This window comes from Diceros bicornis, chromosome 5 (genome assembly GCF_020826845.1).
Source record: "Diceros bicornis minor isolate mBicDic1 chromosome 5, mDicBic1.mat.cur, whole genome shotgun sequence".
NCBI classification, from domain to species: Eukaryota; Metazoa; Chordata; class Mammalia; order Perissodactyla; family Rhinocerotidae; genus Diceros; species Diceros bicornis.
Window position 1 is genome coordinate 13,107,350 of NC_080744.1, and position 10,846 is coordinate 13,118,195.

Genomic DNA, 10,846 nt, shown 5'->3' on the forward strand with positions numbered 1-10,846 from the left:
TGAAGCTCTGGAAAGAGGTTGGCTGGAGGTACACATTTGGGAACCATCAGCAATGGGTGGCCCTTGAAGCTGCAGAGGTGGGTATATGGTGGAGGAGGACTGTCCAGCCACGGAGAAGAAATGGCCAGAGACGGAGGAGGAGAACCATGACCGAGTGGTGACTCGGAAGCCAGTGAGAGAATTTTGAAAAGAGATGACTAACAGTATCAAATGTTACAGTGCACTAGGCGATTTCTGGGGACATGTCTACGTGTTTGGCATGACCCTTAAAATCAAGGACACTACAGTCTAGGGGAAAAGTGAACACAAACACATGTGAAACAAGTAAGGAATCATTCAATTAGGGTGAATTGCCTTATTAATGTAACAGAGAAATGCAATGAAGATTCATCCATTTATTCTGCAAACATATTGACTTCCTGTGTGTCAGACACTTAGTTGTTGGAAGAGGCAACTGGGCTTTTTAAAAAGAAGGATATGAATTAGTTACAGGGGTGGGAATAATGACATTCAGCCTAAGTGGTAAAGAACAAAAGCAGAGTAATTTAGGCATATGGGGAGGGCAGTGGAGAGGATCCAGTCTTGACAAGAGTCCAAGCAGGGGGGAATAATTGGGGAGAAAGCCTGGCTTGGCGAGTTGGTGCCAGAGATTGGAGTGCTGGAGGGCACTGGCCCTAGTGTACCTAGTCCCAGAAGTATTCCTGCTCCAGTGTTTTCTAGGCGCTGTGCACCACTGCCGCAACAGCAAGCAGAGCCCCCTCGTGTCAAGCAAGTAGGGCCACCACAGGCTTTGACACGCAGAAGTGCAAGCTACTCCACTGGCCACCAAACACGTGTCCAATTGCGGTCAGATATGGAAATTCTCATAATGAGATTTCAAGGCAAAGCATAGTTAGAGGAGGGCTTTAGGTGTTCCAGCAGATTCCATGGCTCTCATCTACACATGGGCTCTTTCAAATATCAGGCGCGGTAGGCTGGGTGATCCCAAGAGTCGATGATAAGCTGTATTGCAGTGGGTTTGGGTGGGCTGATTGGCCCCTGGACATATGGTCTGGTGGATAATATAGTGAATAGTTAGGTGGGCAAATTCGTGGCGGGTGAACCACTACCAGCCTCTGAACACAGTCTTGCCTTGCGGCCCTAGTACTGTAACCAAGTTTCCTCAGGACCGCCCTGTGGATGCAGTTCTGCCGATGGCCGGAAGAGGGCGATGCGGATTGCCTCAGTCTGCAATTGTAGGAGACAAACCTTGAGTCCTGGGCTGCAAGTGGAAGCCAGCCTTGGTCACGTCCCAGAAAACCCAGAGCCTCGGAGATCTCCTGGAGATCTCCTGGAGTTGGTACTGCGGCTACCTGAAACTTTGCCAAATGTTGGGGGCCGGGGAAGGATGGGAGGTTGGAGAGGAGAAAGGAGCGGAGGAAGAAACCCCAGCGCTGCTGGCGACCCCGCTAGAAACGCGAACCCTCAAGGCTCGCGGGCGCACGCTGCTGGGGCTGCGGTTTGACGGGAGATGGAAGGTAGAAAGAGCTGCAGATTTTAGTCACCTAAAGCTGAATGCTGCTGCACAGGTCCTGGGGAAAACAGCCGGGCCGCCGCGAGGATCCTTCCCGAATCTGTCATTTCAGTCTCAGCAGCGCCTGCAAAATTTTCCTTGGAGCTGCACGCGCCCCAGAGCGCCTCCGCAGGTGTCACCGCTCCTTAGGACGAGGGCTTCCAGTCTGTCCAGAGTATGGTGCAATTACCACTATCCACCCTCTCGCCCGCTTAGAGGCTCTTAATTTAAACAGTAACGAAGAACTGGGAGGAAACAAGGGGATTCACCATAGGGCTCGGGCTCGGCCGGTGCATCAGTCCCCTGCGGTGCCCCCATCGGCCTCGCCGGGTCTCCGAGCAGCGGCCGGCCCGCATCCCCCACTTCCCACGCCTCTTTGATTTCTCTGTATTTCAAAGGGTGCTGCCAGCGTTGAGTTCCCCCTTCCCTCTGCTTTGTAACCCAGTCCCCAAATTCGCTCCTACCCCAGACCTCTTCCCGCCAGGAGGCGCCTCTGGAGTTAATGGAGAGGGTAGGGGCTCTGACTGTAACTTGGGACGAGTTGAATCTAGGCTTGAACTGTGCGACATGAAAATACGCAGGTTTGGAGACCACAGGTGTCAACCTCCTGGAAGGTTTGACCTGAGAATGGCTTCTTCGACCCCAAAGGCGAGAGGGCGGGACTCTCCTCTTCTCCTGGCGGACTCTGGCCTTCACACGCACGACCTCGCCTCCCGTTCCAACCCCAGAGCGCGCCGGTGCAGGGAAAGAGAGGCACCGGAACTGCACTCGGAAGTCCTACTGTCGCCCCCCGCCGCCCCCAGGGTCTGCCCGGAGGCGACTGCTTGGGGAAACCGTCCCCAAAAGGAAGGTCGCTCTCAAAGACCGTAGACGGTCAAGCCGAGACCCGGAGCGGTAGAGGGAGCGCGCCTTCGCGCCGATCTCCGAATATTCCTGGCACCGCGTCTGCAAAAGCCTCCTCCTGGGGAAAGCCGCCCGACTTCACGCCCCCCGGGCGTAGCGCAGCGGTCGAGAGGTTCTCGATTCTGGTGCCTGGGAAAAGGGCGCACAGGGGTTCCGTGAGATCCTTCGGGGAGAGGAAGACGCCCTCCAGAGGGGGCTCCGGATCCTCTCTCCGTTCCCTGGATCTCGGGATTGGAGAGCAGCGACCCCCAGAGCCCGGCTTCCTGCTTGCTTTGCGCTCCCTGGGCAGGGTTGCCTGGACGGCACCCGGGAGCCAAAGCTCAGCCTGGGCCCCGGAACCTGCACCTGGCTGAGGAAGACTCGCCAGCCACGGGCCTGAGCACGAGAGCAGCCGGGGGCCCGAGAGCTTCACGCAGAGTTAGAGACCCGTATTCGCAATTTCTATAAACCCAAGATACAGAGCCAAAAGTAATAACCCCTTCCGTTTGCTAGCGATTTTTATGATTTACAAACTCACGCACAAGGTCTCATCCTTAAATACTTGGATCCCTAGCACAACCTGGGCGATACACAGGGCAGGTTATGGCCATTTTTGCAGCTCAGGAAACAGGTGCTAAGACTCTTTGTTTCCTTAATTCAACATTTCTTGAGACACTGGAGGATTCAAGGATAAATAAAACAGGGTTCGCCCTCAAGGAGGGGGCCAGAAAACGACACCCTAGTTTACTCTGTCTCTGGTAGGAGTCCACAAGAGCTATAGCACACATCTGGAAGGTGGGAAAGCCCGGGCTCAAACCCCAGGGCTTCTGACTTTTATTCAAATGCTCTGCCCACAACCCCTGAGCGCCTGAAGATCCGGAAGTGGTGCAGAAACCCACACACAATCCTTCATTACAACCCTCCCGATCTCCACTGGATCACGGAGTAACATTGTTCACAAAGTACCGACATATTATTTGGGTAATGTATTAATTTGTAAGCTCCGTGTGGGTAGGAGGCACATCTAGCTTAAGGCTGAATTTTCGGGACTAGCCCAGAGCCTGGCACAGAGCTGGCACTCAATAAATATTTGTTGAATGAATCACAAACAACGATAACTCGGAGCAAAATAACACCACGAGGAAATGTGGTCGCTCACTGCCCTAGTGAAGGACCATAAAGGGAATTCGAAGCATGTGTGTGTGGAGGGCGGGACAGGTGTTCCCTTCTCATCCCCCACCGGGTCCAAGCTACAGACCCTGAATTAGCCTTCTGTACGGGCTTTCTTTCCTAAGTTCTCAAAGAAGTGACCCTGGAGGGAGAGAAGGACGTTTCCCTTCGGCCACGAGGGTGGTGAGCAAAGGCTGATGGCAGTTCCGCGGGTCCCCGGCCGGCCTGGGCCTGTGCCTCCGGCCTCCAGGATTCCGGGCCGAGCCGCAGGCGGCAGTGTGGCCGGGACTGAGGCGGATGCGTGCAGCCACGCCAGGGAAAGCTCCTCGAGAAGCCGGAGCTGGGCCCTGTCCTGCCCTGCCGTTGCCCACTGCGCCCACCCCGCCCGGGAGTGAGTTGGTTGAGGGATGAAGACGTGCAGGCCCTACAGGGTGGTCTCGGGGTTCCCAGGTACCCCCTGCAGCCATGGAGAAATTACTGGTTTAACCGCGGTCCGCCTTGTTTAAAGTGAGCTGAAAGGACACTCTTTGGTCAGGTAGAGGTGTTGGGGCCAGGGGAGGGACTGCCAGGGCCTTCGCTTGGACAAGCTCGGAGATACAGATATTCGCCTCTTCCCCACAAGACGCCTTAGTCTTCAGGCTTATTCTTCGCAGTGCAGCTCATCTGGGCAAGAGTGCGGAGCGGCGTGTGTGGGTGTGTGTGTGTGTGTGTGTGTGTGTGTGTGTGCGCGCGCGCGCGCGCGTGTGTGCGTGTGAAGGGGCAGGGGTAGGGGAAGCGCGGGGGCCGGCACCGCAGGGCGCTGCAAAGGCCAGGCGAGGTCTAGGCGAGAGCGGGCGCTGGTGCGCGCGCCTGCCGGGGGAGTTTGCAGCCCCAGGTTGGTCGCGGGGGAGAGAGTGGGGCAGGAGCGGCTGCCTGCCCGCCTCCCTCACATTCCCGCTCCTGCTCAGCGCCCCAACCTGCTTCGTTGCTCTGGGTCCTGGTCCGGTCTGTCTCGGGTGGGGGCGGGGAGCTGCCAGCCACGTGCGCCGGGGCCTGCTGCGGAGCTGGAAAGCGGCGGAGGGACGAAGGCCGAGGAGGCATGCCTCAGGACTGTGGAAGATTCACCCAACTCTTCCTTCACTAAGACTCAGGGCCTTAAGTGGTGGTGGTGCGGGGGGGTACTAATGATAACGATACAGAAATCTCGAGCGCTGGCACTGAACTTGAAAAATTCCCAAAGCTTTCAAAGCACTTTTATGTGTCCGATCTTATTTGAATCTCACAAAAACCTTGTGAAGAGTTAACCTCCATTTCTAAATGGCATTGAAACTGGGAGAGACGTACCACGTTCTACAGTTGGTGTTTCTTACGCTTACCAATAATATAAAATGAATAATATGAATGGAGAAGGGAGAGAAAGAAGATGGTGACTGGGAACCACGCCCCCCCCCACCCCGGCCTTGGCAGTAAGACCCCAGTGGAGACGCAGGCCCTGGCCCGGGGCGCCTGCAGACAAGATCTGTATTCAGTTTTGTCCGCTCTCCGTTCCCTTGAGCCCAGCGTCGCCTTCCCTCCTTGCTCCCTGGGCTTAGACGTCACGTTGACCAAAGCGCAGTTGATGGGCCTGAGTCCTTCTTGAAAGCGCCCCCCAGAGCAGCCTCTTGGAAGGAAGGGCAAGGAGCCGGCTTGGCGCCTATCTTACGCAGCACAACCTACAAGCGCGTCTCGGCCCCAAACTCAGGGTTGCCTGCCCCAAAGCCGCCCAGGGGGCCGCGCCGAAATGTTGGGCTCACGCGGACGGGGGATGGGGGGGTGGGGGGGTGCCCTGAGCTTTCTCTCCTCTGGTAAGGGACAGGGATGTAGGTGGTGAGGAAAGCCAATGCTGGTATAGAAGCTGGCTTTGTATTGAGGGAGTGCAGAGCACTCCTTAAGGAGAGAGGATTGAAATCCTAAAATAAAAAGCCAATAAAGAAAACAACTTTCCCTAGCACAACTGCTGTTAACGGAAAAGGCGCCTAAACCTGCTGAATTAAATCGTTCAAAAGTGCCTGTTCTTCATCAGGAGCTCCTTCTCTGCAAAGAGGGGAAGGAAAATGTGAAAACAATAACCAAATTCGAGAAGCCTCCTTCACCGCCCCCGAAGTGTCTTGGAGGCCCCTGCCCGGCCAGAGAGCGCTCCGCCCTCCCAGCCTTTAGCGCGGAAAGGAGGCTAAAACAGCCAAAGAGAGAAAAGAAAACAACAAAACGTTTAAAATCCAAGGGGAAAAGTTGGAAAGGGTCTCAGGATCCGCGCGGCGCGGGGCTCGGCTCCACAGTGCACTGGGCGGGAGGCCCGAGCCCGGCCGGAGCAGCGCAGAGGATGCCTCCGGCCCGGCTGGGGAGCACAGCCCACAGCTCCCCCTCTCCAGGCGCCCAAGGACCCTCAAGGCACGGGGCTCACACTTGAAGCCTGGGAACGCGCAGACAGGAAACCCACTTCCTCCTAAGCAGTTTCTTGCTCGCCGGATGAGAGGCGCCCAATTGAAGCAGAATGATCCTCATCTACTAATATCCAGCGTGACCACAAAGCGACTGGCCATTTACGCCTCCACTTTAAACAAAGATATTTGGTTATTCCCGGGGAAGCAAGTGCACTTTTGCATGGCTGAGCTCCGGGCGGAGGGGAGCCTCAGCCCAGCCTCCCGCTCGCCGGGCCACTCGTGCCTCGGGATTGGCCCCCTCCTGGCCAGCTGGTCCCGCCGGGGTTCAGGCTCAGTTCGGCCCGGCAACAGGCGGGCGAGCACTCACGATGCTCTCTGCCCGCGCCCTCCCTTGAAGCATCAGAGGGGAAAACAGCGTGGCCCTGGGCTCGGGTGCTGGGGCTGCGATGTCCTCGGAAAGTCAGCTCCAGCCCCAGGACCCCGCGTGTCCGGGCGATGGGCAAGGGTCGGGGACACCAGGTTTGTTCGAGGTGGGGCGACTTCAGTGATAGCCCCTTGCGTTAGTCCCCCCCTCAGCCTCCCAGCTCCCGCGGCCAGTGATGTGCTTGCCTTGGCCGGGGTGGGGGTGGGGAAAGGGAGCCGCGTGTGGGTTGGGGGGTGGGCTTGATGCAGGGGCCCCTGGCCCTCTGAGAAGACCCTGAGCTGGGGGGAGGAGGACGCGTGCATCTGGGACAGCCTCTCGGCGGCAGCCATCCCCTGCTCAGCGCCCCCTCCGCCCGCTGGGATTCTCTCTCGGGTAGGGGGAAAAGGGGGCGGGGAGCAGAGGTGTCCCTCTGACGGCGGCAGAAGAGGCAGACAGACTGACAGACACGTAGACCAACAGTGCGGCCCCAGGGTTCGTCCCCAGACTGGCGAGCTCATTTGGTGGCGACTGGGGCTCGGCGCCGCGAAGCCCGATGTGGTCCGGAGGCGGTGGGAAGGCGCGGGGCTGGGAGGCCGCAGCGGGAGGGAGGAGCAGCCCCAGCAGGCTCAGGTGAAACCCGCACCCTGTCCCTCGGCCCCCTCCCCTCCCGGGAACCCCGACCGAATTGGAAAGTGGTTCACTTTGTGACTCCGCAAGTTGGTTGCAAAGCAGCATTCACCTTCCTTCCTCCCCACCATCCCTCCTCCTCGGCTACTCCCCACCCCACCTCTTGCCCTCCCTTCTCTCGGTTGCCTCCTCCTTTCCCTCCCCCGCCTTCCCCCCGCGCACCACCCGCACCCCACAAAAAATGGGGGTGGGGGTGTCCGGGGGAGGGAGAAAGAAATGCTTTGGGTCGCGTCTCTGCCTCTCTCTCTCTCTCCCCCTCTTTGAGACCTAAAAATCCTGACAAGTGAAACTTAAAGGTGTTTACCTTGTCATCAGCATGTAAGCTAATTATCTCGGGCAAGATGTAGGCTTCTATTGTCTTGTTGCTTTAGCGCTTACGCCCCGCCTCTGGTGGCTGCCTAAAACCTGGCGCCGGGCTAAAACAAACGCGAGGCAGCCCCCGAGCCTCCACTCAAGCCAATTAAGGCGGACTCGGTCCACTCGGTTACGTGTACATCCAACAAGATCGGCGTTAAGGTAACATCAGAATATTTGGCAAAGGGAGAAAAAAAAAGCAGCGAGGCTTCGCCTTCCCCCTCTCCCTTTTTTTTCCTCCTCTTCCTTCCTCCTCCAGCCGCCGCCGAATCATGTCGATGAGTCCAAAGCACACGACTCCGTTCTCAGTGTCTGACATCTTGAGTCCCCTGGAGGAAAGCTACAAGAAAGTGGGCATGGAGGGCGGCGGCCTCGGGGCTCCGCTGGCGGCTTACAGGCAGGGCCAGGCGGCACCACCGGCCGCGGCCATGCAGCAGCACGCCGTGGGGCACCACGGCGCCGTCACCGCCGCCTACCACATGACGGCGGCGGGGGTGCCCCAGCTCTCGCACTCCGCCGTGGGGGGCTACTGCAACGGCAACCTGGGCAACATGAGCGAGCTGCCGCCGTACCAGGACACCATGCGGAACAGCGCCTCGGGCCCGGGATGGTACGGCGCCAACCCAGACCCGCGCTTCCCCGCGAGTAAGTGAGGCCGCCCCGCTGCGGGGCCGCGGGCTGAGCGCGGGAGGCGCGGGGAGAGCTGCCCGGGAGGTGCTGCGCCCGCCGGCTGCGCGCTGGGCATTCGGTGGGCGGCCCGGCAGCGGCGCCAGGGAGTCGGGCGCGGGAGCTGGGGATTCTTCCCCCTGCTGGGCTGAGGCGTCCAAGATGAGACACTCAGGAGCGCTGGCGTCCTGCGGGCAGGTGCTGGGATTCGGCGTCTCCCAGATGCGGCCGCACGGCAGCTCTGCTCCGTGCAGACCTCGGAGTACCGAGGGAGGCGCCCCCCTAATCAAGGGAGCCGGGGCGAGCTGGGCGCCTAGAGGCGCGGCCTGGCCTGGCGGACGCTGCCCTGGTGGGCACGCTCGGGAGCCTGGCTCGGCCTTCTCTCCAGTCTAGGCAAGTGCGAGGGCGCGCGGCTCCAGAGAGGGCTGTAAACCGGCCGAGCCAGTGCCCTCACTGAGGCTGGCAGGAGAGAGCGGCCAAGAGGCAAAGCGTCTGGGGTCTCTAGCTTCCGAAAGTGAACATCTCCCTTTCCTAAGCTCCCGAAGTTGGGGTCTACCGTCGGAACCCCGCTCCTGGCCTGGGCCCAGTTCGCTGCATGTGGCCCGCTAACCCCGCGACTCCGGCCGGGGTTGAGCACGAAAGAAACAGGAGCGGCCTTTCTCCACTGTGCTTTTTGGGTGGAGCGCTGAGACTGAGGGAGGGAGCCGGGTTGAGGCGGGGTGCTCTCCAGTAAACCCCTCGAAAGCACGGCCTGGGGCAGGCGCTGGCGATCCCCCGCGCCTGGGCCTCTCAGGGCGGAGACGGCCTAGGTGAGGAAGGCGCCGTCGGGGCGGGCTGGCCGGCCAAGGGCGCGGAAGGCAGAGGTGGCCTGGCCCGGCCCCGGCCCCGGCCGACGCTGTGCGTTTGTCGCTTACAGTCTCCCGCTTCATGGGCCCGGCGAGCGGCATGAACATGAGCGGCATGGGCGGCCTGGGCTCGCTGGGGGACGTGAGCAAGAACATGGCCCCGCTGCCAAGCGCACCGCGCCGGAAGCGCCGGGTGCTCTTCTCCCAGGCGCAGGTGTACGAGCTGGAGCGACGCTTCAAGCAACAGAAGTACCTGTCGGCGCCCGAGCGCGAGCACCTGGCCAGCATGATCCACCTTACACCCACGCAGGTCAAGATCTGGTTCCAGAACCACCGCTACAAGATGAAGCGCCAAGCCAAGGACAAGGCGGCACAGCAGCAACTGCAGCAGGACAGCGGCGGCGGCGGCGGCGGCGGCGGAGGGGGCTCCGGGTGCCCGCAGCAGCAGTCGCCGCGCCGCGTGGCCGTGCCGGTCCTGGTGAAAGACGGCAAGCCCTGCCAGGCGGGCGCTCCCGCGCCGGGCGGCGCCAGCCTCCAAGGCCACGCGCAGCAGCAGGCGCAGCAGCAGGCGCAGGCCGCGCAGGCGGCGGCGGCGGCGATCTCAGTGGGCAGCGGGGGCCCGGGTCTGGGTGCACACCCGGGCCACCAGCCGGGCAGCGCGGGCCAGTCTCCGGACCTGGCGCATCACGCCGCCAGCCCCGCGGCGCTGCAGGGCCAGGTCTCTAGCCTGTCCCACCTGAACTCCGCGGGCTCGGACTACGGCACCATGTCCTGTTCCACTTTGCTATACGGTCGGACCTGGTGAGAGGACGCCGGGCCGGGCCGAGCCCAGCGCGCTGCCTCATCGCTTCCCCTCCTGCCCGCCACACGCCGCCAACCAGCCGCCGCTCCGTGCGCTTCGACTTTTCTTAAGAACCTTTCCCGTTTAGAACAAGGGAAAAAACCAAGGCCAAACTGCTGGACGTCTTTTTTTTTTTTTTTCCTAAAATTTGTGGGATTTTTTAAAAAAAGAATAAAAACAACCAAGCGAATCCAATTCTTTAAAGAGTCTTTAAACCGAGAAGGACATAACAAGATCAGCTTCGGGGGTGTCTTTTAGGTGATTCACATGGGTTTCCCACGCTCGGGCGGGGCACGGTTTGGAGAGCGCCCTACGCTGACATGGCTCTGGACTCTAGAGACCACAAACTTCACTCTGGGTACACTGTGCCAGCAAAATGGACTCTCTTGTAAATACCAGGATTTCTTTCGAAGGGGCGATGGGGGCTGGGAAGAGGAAAGACTCTTCGACAGAACCCACTTGTCACTGACACAAAGGAAATGCCCCCTCCCAGCGCCCCCTGGCCTCCCAGGCTCAGCCGGGACCGGCCCTGGCTAAAATTGTTTTCTGTTTGATGTGAACTTGTAGCTGTAAAATGCTGTCAAAAGTTGGACTAAAACGCCTAGTTTTTAGTAATCTGTACATTTTGTTGTAAAAAAAAAAAAAAAAAAAAACAATAGTCCCCAGCCCCAGCCCATCATATTTTTTAATGGGCATTGACAAATCTGTGTATATTATTTGGCAGTTTGGTATTTGCAGCGTCAGTCTTTTTCTGTTGTAACTTATGTAGATATCTGGCTTAAATATAGTTCCTAAGAAGCTTCTAATAAATTATACAAATTAAAAAGATTCTTTTTCTGATTAAAAACCCACCTTTTGTTTGGTTTTGATTTGGCTTTAAATGGCATTTTTTTGGTTGAGGGAGGCAGCTCAGAATTAGCCTGATGGGATTCGAATTGTTTAGGGGCTCAAAGGATCCTGAACCAGCTAAGGAGGCTGGGCCCAGAGTTCTCACCCTACGGGAAGAGGGAGTTTTGTTCTGCCTCCGAATTGAGTAGAAGCAAACCT

At 58.8% G+C, this 10,846-nt stretch overlaps 1 protein-coding gene across 1 annotated transcript; it reads left to right on the plus strand.

The window, feature by feature from the left end:
* Positions 1–6,959: 6,959 nt before the first annotated feature.
* On the plus strand, positions 6,960–9,763 carry NKX2-1 (NK2 homeobox 1). Its single transcript, XM_058540363.1, has 3 exons — positions 6,960–7,036; positions 7,707–8,092; positions 9,030–9,763. The coding sequence occupies exons 1-3, from the start codon at positions 6,960–6,962 to the stop codon at positions 9,761–9,763; spliced, it is 1,197 nt and encodes a 398-aa protein (XP_058396346.1).
* The last annotated feature ends 1,083 nt before the right edge of the window (positions 9,764–10,846 follow it).

Coding starts and splice junctions, on each gene's coding strand:
- NKX2-1 (XM_058540363.1), top strand. CDS start 6,960: ATGTGGTCCGGAGGCGGTGGGAAGGCGCGGGGCTGGGAGGCCGCAGCG. Junction 7,037..7,706: donor AGCAGCCCCAGCAGGCTCAG/GTGAAACCCGCA, acceptor TTCCTCCTCCAG/CCGCCGCCGAATCATGTCGA. Junction 8,093..9,029: donor AGACCCGCGCTTCCCCGCGA/GTAAGTGAGGCC, acceptor TGTCGCTTACAG/TCTCCCGCTTCATGGGCCCG.